Source organism: Heptranchias perlo, chromosome 6, assembly GCF_035084215.1.
Source record: "Heptranchias perlo isolate sHepPer1 chromosome 6, sHepPer1.hap1, whole genome shotgun sequence".
NCBI lineage: Eukaryota > Metazoa > Chordata > Chondrichthyes > Hexanchiformes > Hexanchidae > Heptranchias > Heptranchias perlo.
In genome coordinates, this window is record NC_090330.1 from 31,519,232 (window position 1) to 31,534,450 (window position 15,219).

Sequence of the window (15,219 nt, forward strand, 5' to 3'; positions counted from 1 at the left end):
TGGAGAGTGATAACAACTATGAATCCCAATTTGTTCAACAGCTCACAGAAAGGCAGGTTGTAAATGGAGCCCCACAGGCATATAGAGCAGCAAGTCTGCCAAGGATCAAAGACTAAAGTGACATGTGTCATAAATAAATCTCAGGCCATATTATGAGTACAACTCCTATGTGTAATCTACTGTGATATACTGCAATTGTTCTAAATTGCATAACAAAAATAAGTAAGAAATCCTAAACACTATTGAGCAAGATTTATTTTTACTGTCTGTAAGAAAATCATTGCAGTTACAAGTATATAATAATACATTGGTCAAATAGCACATGCAGATAATTGAAAGAGATGTGTTAATCAGTGCATTGAACATTGTGCAGAGGAATTTCATCCCCTGAAGAACTTATGCTGCTGCACTGTAATGTTGTCAATCAACAGTGTATTGTAGTAATTGTATGAATTCAACAAACTGAGCCAGCACTAAAATATTTCCAAGTCTGTGATCGTGTTCCAGCACAGGCTCCCCACCTGGTAGCACTAACGCTATTAAGTTACAATCTTGTACGAAGTGAAAAGGTAGGCACGATTTTTTCATTGGCTTACCTAGTTATCCCTTCAAAAGATGGAGTAAAAGGCTAGGTGTCCAAACATGAGCTGAGACCTGGCTTTAGCATAACACAAGTTTAGAATGAATAAAAACAGCCTCTTAGCCGTGTCATGAACAGAAGCCCAAATAGTTGAGTTTTCTCTTCCTATCAGTGTTGATGTTAAAAATCCTAGCTGGCAACGGGGAGGGAGGCAGAAATACTTATTTGCTGTCAAAAGTAGTTACCATTGTGGATGAATTGTTATGTGTACCATAAACATAACACGTTCATGAAGATTTCCTCTGCTTTGTATTTCTAGTGGAATCAAACATCTGCACCCGAAACATTAACGTCTCTTTTCTCATTTCAGATGCTGACTGACCTGCTGTGTAATTCCAGAGGAAATCTTCCTGAACATATTTACAGTGCCACTGCATGTGGCGACCCCAGCAATTTCTCCTCCTTTGGTTCACATTGGGCTTGGCATTAGGGACAAAAGTATAAAATGCAGCTCGATGATGCGTTTCTGCACCAAGAATGATTTCATACACTGACAATATATAACACTTGTTTTACATACAGTTGAAATTTTGTGTTTTAGTAAAGGTAACTAGTATGAACTTGTGCTTTTGCTAAAGTGAAATAGCTAATTTTTAAGAGATGAAGGGAAAAAGAAAGCAAATTCTATAAATATGACGTAAAGATACTGGAAGTGCATAGCAGGCCCACCAAAATCCAAAAGGGAAAAAGACAGACACTGACAAAGGAGGGATAATTTTCCAAGTACGCACTAGTGATCTGGAATCTCGCCCACTACCAATGTAGGATTTAAAGCCCCTACTTTCAGGATTATAATTTAATCCAATCCAAGGACTGGTTCGTGACAACAACAAGACCACCACAGTACTGGTATTATGGTTAAAGGCAAAACAGATTTATTAGGCACATCACAATTAGTACAAAGAAAGTGATACTTAACAAAGAGAAATAGTCACAGTCTGTTCCTTGAAACCTTGGAAGTATCCCACCAAGTGACTGCGGCACGGTCTCTCTCTCTCGCTGTGTTCTGTTGACTGAAGAGTTCTCTTCTTCCTCGCCAGAACCTTGCGTGCCTTCCTCATGCCTCTCACTCTTTAGAGGTTACATCCCAAGCAACTCCTGGTACCATCTGTGTCTTGTTGTTACAGACTTAACGGTACCTTATCTTAGAGTTACATTGCCAGCCTTCACAGGACACAGTTTCTATAAACAGGCTTCTATTCACTAGCTTGCGGGGGCTCGAGATAGAGAGGCCTGAGCCTAGGTGAATCCGTGATCATTACACCCCATCCTCCCTCAAGTCTGTGATTTTCCCAAGGTCTGTTAATTGTCACTTCAATACTGTCAGCATTCTGTTAGTTTTAATTGCAAACTTGACAATAATAATCATCATGCATCCTTCTCAGCCCACCAGCACTTTCTTATTGAACACATGTTACATGGTTCATACTATATTAATACACAGTACAGTTTGCATTCATAGATACATAGATTCATAGTACATTTCATTCGACTTCTACTGTTGATTTTAATTATACTAAATTATATCTGTTATTGGGTTAATTCTTACACCAATGCACATCAGAAAATTGCGGGCATGCAGCCCTTGATTTTCCAACATGTGCTGGAGGTGGGTAAGATTCCCGCTGCCTATGTTTTCTCCAGTCAGAAACTGAGGGACCTGCTGCATACATCCAGCATTTTGTTTTTTCTGATCATTTTTAAACTTTGAGTACATACATTGAAGATAAATCCTCGTACGAAAAAAATACAACTTTTTCAGAATTTTCTATTGGTTTAGTTGGTGAAGTTGTACATTTTGCTTATACCACATGCTGTTAAATGTGGGAGAGTCAAGTAATCCTTCTCTTATGATCTTTTGTTTAATCATCTTCAGCGCAGATTGGATATCTCTTCAATGATGGTTGCAGATATGGACAAAACATACTTCTGTTCTTGTCTCTTGCTGAGAATCTAAAAGAAAAAAATAGTAAAATAAGCAGAGTTATTTTTTTTCCCAATTTCTCCCCTTTCTCTTGAAGGTAGTTTTTGATGGTTCCACAGATAGCAGCCACCCTTCAATACTACTTAAGTAGCCATTTTTCCCATGTGACGGTAGACAGCGAGTGTCAGCAGGTTATTGGTTACAGTGCCTGTCCACTGCCCAGCCTTGTTCTGTCCTCACCTGATAACCATTTACATTTTTCAGCAGGAAATACAGGGCTAACTTACTGCTTCCTCTCTTCCAGCAGGAAGCTGTGCTCACAGGAAGTGCAAGTTAGGGAATCAGAATTTCATTTTGTAGCATGATTTGTGGTCCACATTCCCTTCGTGTACAGTTTCCCTGCTAGGAGTATGGGATGAGCCCTTATACTTTTTGCCTATGGAAAACATTTAGCAGTGGGAATCTTCACTACTTTATTTCCTTCCCTTACCTAGAGGGACTGAGATCAATTGCACCCCTACCTCTGCTCCAACAGAATTAAGCTAACTCAACACAGATCAGGAATCAAACCTGGGAATTGCTTGGTCTGTATAGTCGGTTCCACACAGGGCATTGAATTTACCAATTGATCCATCAGGGTTGCCACTAACAGTTAATTTCTAAAGAAATTCAAGATGCTGGGTTCTGGAACAATGGGCATAGCATGATTTATCTTCCTACATTGATCTCCAAAGTTAATATGTAGTCTAGGCATAAGCTAGTCGCCATCTTTCCAAAAGCTCTTCAAGGCTACAACTGAATGGGATTGCCAATAATCTGACTAAATATATTTGTTTTTTCAAAACTACCAATAATTTAGAAATTATAGCTCACAGGAACTCAGAATTTTCTTCAACTGGGAAATCTAACGAACAACCAAGGCCTGAAGTGCAGGATACTAGTCAAGTTGGAAAAAATAGAAGAGGGGGCAGGTTAAATGAGGAAGTAGCATTTAGATGACATGAAGTTTGGGTTTTAAAGGTAATACTGGGGAGGGGGATCACAATGACTAATATCTCATCAATTGAGGTAGCTTTATTTGTGAAACCAGTTTACCTCTACCATAATGTAATGGAAATAGCACCTGTAAATGAGGTCAGTACTGAAGATCCTAGGGAGTCCTGCCAGAAATGTTGCATGATTGACAACTTCTGTAGGATAACATATTCACCTCAGATTTCTGTTGTGCACTGTCTGATGTATTTGGTTAATCAGCTTAAAAATGTGCTTTTCTCCTGTATACAAATGTTATTTATAACATAAATGTAATTTTAAAAATTACATTTATGAATTCAATGGAAGGACATGACTATGTCTGCCCGGATCCAGATATTTCTGGGCAGCCACACAGTGACAAATCTGTAACGGATTTATTATATATTAAAGTTGGATCATTCATCTCTTGGTAGTATACTACAATTTATATTAATCGATGAATAGATGTATGGGCAATCAAGTAACAATATAAAATACTGGAATCATTATACATTGAGTATTTATTTGATAATTTTCCAATACTTATTAGTCTATTGACTATTTCTAATAATCTAAAATTTTGAAATAATTCATTTTTTCAGTGTTCATATTAATAAAATTAATTTGTTCACAGTTGCCCATTATATCGCACAGATCTGATTGGTCCAGCTAACCATCATCATTCACGTAGTATTGAGGGACCGATTCATATGATTTCCTCTCGACTATCATTCTACAGCAAAGTTTCTGCCATTCCGCTTCCTCCCACTCTGTTTTAGCTTCCCCATTTCCTCTGAGCCTCTGCTTAAACGTCCTCAGTTCCCTTAGAACCCAAGTTGCACAGTCTAGCCTTGTACTCATTCCCAACTCAGGATTGAACCTCTCCTTCTTCCCCCCACCCTGTTCTCTCCCTCTCCCTCCTCCTCCCCCCACCCTGTTCTCCCCCTCTCCCTCCTCCTCCCCCCACCCTGTTCTCCCCCTCTCCCCCATCCTCCATCCTCCCCCACTCCCGTTCCCTTGTGCAAAGATAACAAGTCATTACACATTTCAGGCCTCTAATCCCAGACAAAGACAAGACTATTTCTGGGGCAATCAGAGGTTTTGACCCTTGAATCTAAAGGTAAAAGGAAAAAGGAGAGAGAGTGAAAAAAAAGAAATAAAGACATAGCAAGAGAGTAACAGACATATAGGAGAGAGTACACAATGCCAAGGAAAGAATTCCACAAAACAGGAAAGAGTAAGAGTCATAGAGCCATTGATTTTGATGGAAATGAAAATCAGATAGTTTCTATGATGGGCGGGCAATCTGCTATGCCAGTTTTACGCCCAGGTGGCAAATTGAAAATCTACCCTCCCTGTCACCACAGAAGTTTTTATGTGACATCAGCTGAAGATCTCTTTGGCACTTACTGATGTCATTTTCTTTTTGTAACCTACACATAAATGAAAAATGTTGCTCACATGGCACTAAAATATTATACAAAAGAATGAGGAGTGCATTTATAGAATTTGCAGGTTGTCCCTTCTTATATCTCATTCATGCTTTTCACGTTGCCTGTCATTTGTAGTGGTATGATCGACAGGTTTCTGATTTTAACATGTTTAATATGTTATGATGGTGTCATGGTATGCAAGACCTTTGAAAATAAATGAATAAACAGTTTTGCCACCAATCCACCCCTGCCGCTCAAAATCAGCACAAGAGCATTGCAGAGCTACAGAATACCACACAAACTAATGGCACCAACATCTAACTGAAAAAAGCCCAGAGATGTTCGCCTCCTCAACATTTTTGAGAATTGTCCCACTGTTTTCAGGAATTTCTGCCTAGCGCGACAAATTCCTGATGTTAAAAAATAATCATCTGCTCAGTGATATTCAAAGTGCATGTATATTCTTATTGATTAAAAAAAACCATAGCAAAGGCTCTAATGTTCAGAATTATCCGAAGAACAAGTCAGAAAATACAATAATGCTGACTACTTTTGTTGACATTTTTTTGATAAAACAAAATTATATTTATGAAGCGATTTTTCACGACTTCCCAAAGATTTCACAGTCAATGAAGTACTTATGAAGTGTAGTCACTGTTGTAATGTAGAGAAACACGACAGCCAATTTCACACAGCAAGATCCCACAAACAGCAGGATAACCCCCCTGCTCTTTGAATAGTTCCGTGGGATCTTTTACACCCATCTGAGAGCAGACAGGGTCTCGGTTTAACATCTCATCCGAAAGATGACACCTCTGACAATACAGCACTCCCTCAGTACTGCACTGGTGTGTCAGCCTAGATTCTGAGCTCAGGTATCTGGAGTGAGGTTTGGACCCTTCATCTTCTGACTTGGAGGCAAGAGAACTACTACTGAGCGACAGCTGGCACTTTGGGGCAACTTTCAGTATTTATTTGCATTTTTTATGAAAAACAGTAATTGTGATCAATAAGTACTATTAGCATTGGTATCATAGAACTAGAAGAAGCTGAAAATACCATTTACCCTGTGTGTGAGAATTCCCATTATAAGAAGCTTCTCGTACTTCAATATGTTTAATTACTTGGTTATCACTTGGAGACAACAGTGTCAGCTTGTAAATTGCTTCATACAAATATCATTATCTGGGCAATCATTAGTGCCTTTGATAAAAACACGGCATCCAGAGATTGCAAAATGCTGTACCCGGTCCAGGGGTTATGGGTGCCCCACCCAGAAAGTGCAATAGTGCAAATACAAAAGCTTCGTATATCTGGGTGCTGCTGGCTTACCCCACTCTAAAGCAAGTACGAATGTCAAACCTGCAATATATTAGTGCCATCAGATTCCTTAAGCTGGAGCTGCCTCAAAATAGCAGACTTGTAGAGAAGCAAAATTAGTTATTTAAGTTTTCATGTTGTTAATGGTGGAATAGGTATAATATTACACATAACACAACTTCAGGGGAGCTGGCTCCTTCATATATTGTGCAGAACTTGAAATTCTCTGCCATAAGTAAGGAAATCCTGCTACAACTGTCCAGGGCTTTGGTGGTGCACAGTTTTGGTCTCCTTATCTAAGGAAGGATATACTTGCCTTAGAGGCAGTGCAACGAAGGTTCACTAGATTGATTCCTGGGATGAGAGGGTTGTCCTATGAGGAGAGATTGAGTAGAATGGGCCTATACTCTCTGAAGTTTAGAAGAATGAGAAGTGATCTCATTGAAACATGTAAGATTCTGAGGAAACTTGACAGGGTAGATACTAAGAGGTTGATTCCCCGGGCTGGAGAGTCTAGAACTAGGGGACATAGTCTCAAGATAAGGGGTAGGCCATTTCAGACTGAGATAAGGAGGGATTTCTTCACTGAGAATTGTGAATCTTTGGAATTTTCTACCCCAAGACTGGCAAGCATGTGGATGCTGAGTCATTGACTGTATTCAAGGCTGAGATAGATAGATTTTTGGACTCTAGGGGAATCAAAGGATATGGGGATCGGGTGGGAAAGTGGAGTTGAGATTGAAGATCAGCCATGATCTTATTGAATGGCGGAGCAGGCTGGAGAGGCCGTATGGCCTAGTCCTGCTCCTATTTCTTAGGTTCTTATAATTTAGCAGATGGTGCAAAATCCACGATGATTTGCCTTTGCTAACAACTCATTCTGTTTTAAGCTGTTGCTACAATTGTTGACCTCTCCATGATCTCCAAAGGCACAGCAAAGTCCCTTAAAATTACAACAATTGTTAAATTATGGGCTGATCAGTAAATGCAAAGACTAGTTAGGAAAACGAGGTGATCAAAGCAGCTACTTACACATTTATTACATTTTGGCTATAATGAACTGCAGCAGTCAGCTTCCATTTTCTTTTGTGCTTCATATTTTTCCTAAAGTAACAAATACAATGGAATTCTATTATGTGTTGTTCATTTGTGTACAATCAGACACGTACAGTGTATATAACAGGAAAGGTAACAACTACTTTGAAACTGGAAAAACATGTTTATTTTGGAATTTTGCTTGTATCTGACTGGCAAGCATGTTGATTTGACTGTGCTAACAATTATATATTTTTATATTTTACCAGAAGCACAGTTACCATATGGAATTTCAGAGATTTAAATCTTTACTGATGTACTATCTTAGATTGCACATGCTCTTAATATGTTCATTACTTAGGCACGTATCATTTCCTATAATTAACCATGCAAAATTAATGTCCTCAAGCATGCAGCCAATTTCACTCTTAACTCAATGCATTTAGATAGATATTCTGTCATTAAAGACATACCCTCCTTATTGCTAGGTGTATGAGCTGAGGAACATCTGGTATCAAAGTTGACAGCAGAAATTTCACTACGAACACAATATGCTGAAAGAAATAAAAGAATATGGGATAGAGTTTCCGCTTTGGGCGCAATCGGCAAATTGGGCGCAAATTGCGCTTGAAATTGCACAGGTTAGGTTACAGTTCAAGATGCAGTGGCATAATCACAAAGGATTTGCATAATTGCAAACATAAAGGGAGTGATTTTAACCCCCAAGAACGGGTGGGTTGGAGTTGAAAATAGTTGTTTTTTTGGGGTCGCAACTGCAAAATTTTCAGACTTTGCATTCCCAATAGGAAGCCTGTACTTTTACACGTCCAAGTTAAACCTGGAAATAAAGCCGGGTTGCGGTCGAAACTCAAAAAACAATTGTTTTCAACTCCCACCTGTTCCCAACCCACCTGTTCTTGGGGATTAAAATCACCACCAAAATCTTCCATGAGCCAGCGCAATCAGTCAGCCTAATAGAACATAATCGTTTTCTTTTCATTGCACCAAAAGATGTTCATTGTTGTATTTAAGAGTGGTAACTTGGTGCAGTTTTATTAATACAGCTGAAAATGGGTTTATCACAAAATTAAATATTTTTTAAGATGTAAGATTGTTTAAAACGTGCCTACTAGTGCCTGTACGCCTAAGAAAACGAGCTTAATTTGAAGACCCCCCTCGAAAGTCCACAAACGGGCGCAATCGGCGGAAACTTGCCATCCTCGTTATTTCGATCTGGGGGTGTGGCCAGTTTCGGGCACAATGATTTTTGAACCAGCGTTAAAGATCGCGGAAACTCAATTTATGCTAGACGTAACTTACGCTTGATTTTCCACGATTTTCCTGGATCTTTTGCGCTGGTTCAGGTGGATTGCACTGGCCTAGCGGAAAATCTACCCTTTTGTTTTTTTTTTTTACTTATTTTACTGTACACCATTTGTTAGACATACAAAAGACACTGCAGTAGAAGTTATGTTTCATTAGTACTAATATATTTGCAATAAAATATATAGTAGATGGTTAAACTTTTATTTTTGTAATTATTATAAAGTAAAAGTAGAGTTCATATTTATACATTACTGGACATGCTTAAGATCAAACATGCAGCACCCAGTATGGCATTGAGCCATGCAGAACCACAAAATCTCATACAGACAGGGAAGATCACAGGTCTGTGCTTAGTTAGCTGAGTTGAGTTAATAATGGTAGGGTGTTACAACTGGCTGAGACTAGTTAAACTTATTTCACATACAACCCTAATTGGCAACACAAGGGAACATTCATCTTATCACTGGGTGGATTTGAGGCCAGGTCCCAGAATGAAAGGCCAGTATTTAACCCACTGCATCATTCAGTTCCTTTAATTATTATTACTAAAATAACTGAGAAAATCAAAAAGACACAAGACACCTTTATCTCTATCACAGATCTCTAGAGATTAATCAGGTACGCAGAAATTATACCTTATAAATTACACCTCTTACTACTAGTAAAACCATATTCTTTTTTCTTAGAAATATTATAGCACAGTTTTCCTCAGCAGACCATATAAGCTGGCATTTATTAAAATAATTACCATACCTCAAACACAATCAGGATGGCGAGTTTTTCATAAAAGGGCTTCTCTCTTCCAAATTCTGCAGTGAATGCGATGAGGCAACCATTGGTCACCACAGCCACACCATTTATTAGATCCAATATTGTGAACCAGTGACCTAACAATACAGAATCCACTTAGTCATGTCCCATATATCCACAAATTTGAAAAAACATTAATGCAGTAACATTTCACTGACAGTAGGGGGTATATTTTTCCACTCAGCTTTAAATATAACAACCACAGAGAACTGAGCTAAAAGGGATGGAAAATTGGAAAAAGAGCAGGAAAGACAGTTTCTGCCATTATTATTGCTGTTGAAAGTTTGCTGCTGAAAATAGAAAATGTTTGTTAAGGCATATTAAGATTTTGTTAATGATCTATCATGAGAAAATTATTATTTTAGTAACAGAATGGCAACGTTTGCAAGTATCAGCATGCACTGACAGAATGGATGTACAAATTTTAATAGCGTGGCGGTGTGGCAGGAGAGGCCAGCCTCGGAGTATAGACTGGCACCAATAGACGCACTTTGATGGTTCAACATCAGCACTTCATGGCATATTTCAGAATGTGCTGAGCAGCATCTGTGCAGTACGATCACTTGACTGAGCTGCAGACCACCATTGAGAATGTGGCCACTCAGGGTTAATGAAGACAGCAGGCACGGATTTGTAAAAGGCAAGTCATATTTGACAAATTTTATAAAGTTTTGTGAAGAAGTGACTGATTGGATAAATAAAAGGGAATACCACAAGTTCCAGGTTGTCAGCTGGAAATGATCTCTATTCAAATTTGCAACAATGATTTCACAAACTATAATCCTTCAGTGATTGTCATCATTCATTCATATGAAGTGCATGATAGATTGTATCTGCACTGACAACCACTGTTTGCATTAAAAAAACCTAAAACTGAGTAGACCCTTGCACAAATAATGGTGTATGTTATACAAAAACAGCAAGTAGCCCTGAATGTTTCCAAAGTATTAATCATTCCTAAGTTGCCATTTTCCTTTTCAACTTATGACTTGACAGTCACAGATTATGTGGTTGCTGTATCTTTTTCCATAAAGATAAAAAGATTCAACAAATTATGACATATCTTTGTATGGAACACTTGTGCTGGTTCCTTCCCTGCAATTCCTTACCTATGTCTTGAGCCATGTGAGCGATGGGACGTTTGTACATCCATAACAATCGCTTAGCGTCCACGTGTATGTCAAATAAGATGGTTAGAAAGAAAAAGAATGGTCCCAGTGGGAATGAGACAGCAAAAAGCTGTAAATAAAGCAGTGAAGAATTAAAATAATCATCTTTAATTTAAGGGATTCATTGTGGCCTTTTGAAACTACATTTTAACATTTCAATCACAACAATGTAAATATGTTTTGTTTCTCAAACTGAAGTTACTGTTTGTCCTAAATTACAGATTAGTATTATTTTAAAATATATTAAAATGGATCAAAACTAATTTAATACTGAATTGTAATGTTTCCCTTTGTTTCATTTAGTAAAAAAGATGTGCATGGGTTATCACAGAGATTAGTCTCATAGGAGTAGTCTCTGGAACACTTCTAAATTGAACATAATAGTCCTTTCAATCATAATAGCAAGCAAAAGATCATCAAAATTACATATACTGATCCTGACTGGCAGCCACATGTCCTGTAAGTAGCTATCAGCTTTTCCTGTGCAACTGCCTCTAAACTTTAGGTATTTGCAAAACTAAATAGGATGGAACCAGAGGTTGCATGAACCTCAGAGATGTTCCTCAGGGACTAGGCTGACTCTGATGTTAATAAATATTTTTTGGACTCTGCTTCCGCAGGAACGGCTTGGGAGATGTAGCGCCATAAAGATAAGCATTCACCAGTTGCATTTTGCTCCCAAACTTTGATGGAAGTCCGTGACAGTAGTGTGCAAAATTAAAGCACATGGGATTGGTGGTAATATACTGGCATGGATTGAAAATTGGTTAACAGACAGGAAACAGAGAGTAGGAATAAATGGGTCTTTTTCGGGGTGGTAGGCGGTGACTAGTGAGGTACCGCAGGGATCAGTGCTTGGGCCCCAGCTATTCACAATATATATCAATGATTTGGATGAGGGAACCAAATGTAATATTTTCAAGTTTGCTGATGACACAAAACTAGGTGGGATTATGAGTTGTGAGGAGGATGCAAAGAGGCTTCAAGGCAATTTAGACAAGTTGAGTGAATGGGCAAATACATGGCAGATGCAGTATAATGTGGATAAATGTGAAGTTATCCACTTCAGAAGGAAAAACAGAAAGGCAGAGTATTATTTAAATGGTGATAGGTTGGAAAATGTTGATGTACAAAGGGACCTGGGTGTCCTTGTACACCAGTCACTGAAAGCAAACATGCAGGTGCAGCAAGCAGATAGGAAGGCAAATGGCAAAAGAGGATTTGAGTACAGGAGCAAGGATGGTCTTACTGCAGTTACACAAAGCCTTGGTAAGACCACACCTGGAGTACTGTGTGCAGTTTTGGTCTCCTTACCTAAGAAAGGATATTCTTGCCATGGATGGAGTGCAGCGAAGGTTCACCAGACTGATTCCTGGGATGGCAGGACTGTCATATGAGGAGAGATTGGGTTGACTAGGCATGTATTTACTCGAGTTTAGAAGAATGAGAGGGGATCTCATTGAAACGTATAAAATTCTGACAGGGCTAGACAGACTGGATGCAGGGAGGATGTTTCCCCTGGCTGGGGGGTCCAGAACGAGGGGTCACAGTCTCAGGATACGGGGTAGGACATTTAGGACTGAAATGAGGAGAAATTTCTTCACTCAAAAGGTGGTGAAACTGTGGAATTCTCTACCACAGGAGGCTGTGGAGGCCAAGTCACTGAATATATTTAAGGAGGAGATAGATAGATTTCTAGTCTCAGAAGGCATCAAGGGGAATGGGGAGAGAGCAGGAATATGGTATTGAGATAGAAGATCAACCATGATCATATTGAATAGCGGAGCAGGTTCGAAGGGCCAAATGGCCTATTCCTGCTCCTATTTTCTATGTTTCTATGTACAAATTATGGGGGTCAAGTTTAGTCTTGTTACTGCACCATTTGCAATTGAAATGGAGCAGAAAATCAACCTGTCAGTTGATCCCCCTCCCCCAGTCAACGCTGCTTTTAGAATCATCTGATTTTCCGGGGGTGGTGGGTGGTGGGTGGTGGGATAATTTCTGGCTGCTGGAGCTCCTATCTGAAACAGGTCGGAACTTCTTGATTAAATGTAAACCAAGGTTGTGTGACATCATTACGATGCCAACATCATTTTCTGACCTTACTGCCTGACTAAGGTACAAATTATGCTGCATTTGCCTACAAAAACAACAGTGGTTACACTTCACAATAATTCATTTGCTGTAAAGCATTTTGGGTTGTCTTGAGGATGTGAAGGGTGCTTTGTAAATGCAAGTTCTTTCTTTATGCTGCTGCACAAGGTTGAACTCAGCAGTAAGAAAAGACAGAATAAGTGCATGAAACAGGGAAAGTTCTGGAATTATTAATGCACGAGGCGCACATTTCAGACAGTGTATAACATGGAGTTCAAATCTCAGGTTTGATTAATCCCATAATTTAAAAGTCAAATCTTTATCGGTCTGCACTTCTCTAACCTATAACTTTAATGAAAGTTGTTTCTTTCTGGTAACTGTGTAGTAACTAATGTTCAATCTTACCATTTGGTAACCATACTGTATGACTTTTTCAGTGTACTCCTCCAGTGTGAAGTCTCCAAGGTCTGGCTTGCTGTACTCCGTGAGAATATACTCATCCACCGTACTGCAGTCTTTTTGAAGGAACAATTCTTTGTTTTTATCACTGCAGCATCTGTTCATCAGTTTTTTTAACCACCTGAAAAAAGTAAACAATGGCCAAAAGATAAAATGATAAAATAATGATAATGAAAGATAAAATATTGTCCCACAATGTTCTTTAATATTTTTGTTTACTAAAAATATACTTTGGTTCTTTAAGATATTGTAACCTACACTGTATTATCATACAAATTCTTAATGCACATGTATCAAAGTTCCCTATCTGCTATTTTAACAGATATTAACCCAACTAATATAAACAGGTAAACTCCTCCATTAAAGTATCAGATAGAAGAATTTGATACAAATGCATTAACTGTTTGTATAATAATATGTCACAGAATAATTTCTAGCCCTACATTCCAAATGTTGGAAATGTTTTTTCTCCTGGATCCTCAAGGGCAGTAAAGTTTTACTATTCATTTTCCAATAGTTCTTACTTGGTAGTAAAAGCAGGTGCCAGATAAAACCCTTACACGATGGCCCTGACATGGTTGGTAATGGTTTACTGTCCATGTCCGAGTTTCCATCTCTTATTGTTCAGTGGGGATAAGAGTTAATAGAACCAGTTCTCAGCACTGCACATGCAGATGCAGATGCAGATGCAGATGCAAAGGAATGCCCCAGCATTGGTGCACATTGCTGGAGTCATGTCCTCATCTAGCCCTAACTCCTGCAGTATGTTTATGTGATATTAGTGGATCTCCACTGGCATAGCTCATGGATAAAGATATATGAATTGGGTGCATAAATAAATAATATTTTCCTCGCCCACTGCAGATAGATAAGTAAAAAATAAATCTGTGCCTCTCATGTGTTGCAGTTACATAAATAATTAATCCATGTTTATAATAAGCTATAATTGCATAAATACATAAGTGTCTGTCACTTGCATAGCAGTTAAATAAATCTGTGCATCACAATTGCTTTTGGTAATAATCAGAAATACAATAGATGAGCATGAGAGATATACACAATATTCAACATATAATATTGCAGGGTAAGTTCACTGATGCCACACTCCCAATAGAGAACCACACTCAAAGGGATGGCATATTGGTGCAGGGCTACAACAGTGTAGTGCTGATTTTCGAACCTGTGTTCCCTTGAAGCATGGCTCCCTGCTGGGAGTGCGGGAGCACTGAATTTACCTTTACATATAAACAGTATACAAATACATAAAAATTAGAAATATATGGGCCTTAATAAATATGAATGCAATCATATAGTATAACTATATATAAATATTATATAATTGCATCAAAATACATAAAATAATATATAACCAGAAGTTCCCAAACGGCTCCTTTGCCTGTCCTATGCCTATCATCATGTAGCCCTGGCATTACATCAAAAGTACATTCTTGTCTCCACCTGTGACTCGATCATTTCCAGCACTAGGGTTGAATATATTGTGTGATGACTGATTCTACAGCAACAAGATACAATGATTGTCATTTGCATTTTCTACCCTAATGTTGTTACATTACGTGCCATTCAGGACTGTTACAGCAAAGACTTCAGCAATGGAAAGTGCCATTGGTCTTTTCATGGCCGGTGTCTTTCCATCAATACAAACAAGAAACAAAAAGCTGCAAGTGCAACAAAAATAGAGAACAGAAATGAAAAGTGAAAGAAGAAAAAGCATTTTAACACATTCCTTTTTCTCCGATTCTATTAAAATGCTTACTTAACTGTAATTCTTTCATCCGAAGAAGGGCCCAGCCCAAAACCTTGACCTGTCCGTTCTTTCCGCAGATGCTGACTAACCTTCTGTGTGTTTCCAGCATTCTCTGCCTCTCTATCAATGTCTGTTAACAGGTGAACTCTACCTGAGGCTTATCTAAATAAAACTAATCACAGCTGAAGCTGCTAGAATCAGAGGGGTTTAAGACACAAAGAGAGAGCTTT

At 38.6% G+C, this 15,219-nt stretch overlaps 1 protein-coding gene across 1 annotated transcript in view; it reads right to left on the reverse strand.

The window, feature by feature from the left end:
* Positions 1-1,502: 1,502 nt before the first annotated feature.
* The window catches only part of LOC137323173 (anoctamin-7-like), a 50,172-nt gene continuing 36,455 nt past the window's right edge, over positions 1,503-15,219 (reverse strand). Inside the window, exons 18-23 of the mRNA XM_067986682.1 lie at positions 13,171-13,345; positions 10,612-10,741; positions 9,446-9,579; positions 7,840-7,920; positions 7,364-7,435; positions 1,503-2,593 (exon numbers count right to left, since the gene is read on the reverse strand). Coding sequence (XP_067842783.1) covers positions 7,382-7,435; positions 7,840-7,920; positions 9,446-9,579; positions 10,612-10,741; positions 13,171-13,345 — 574 coding nt within the window. The 3' untranslated portion in view covers positions 1,503-2,593; positions 7,364-7,381. The remainder of the gene's footprint in view (positions 2,594-7,363; positions 7,436-7,839; positions 7,921-9,445; positions 9,580-10,611; positions 10,742-13,170; positions 13,346-15,219) is intronic.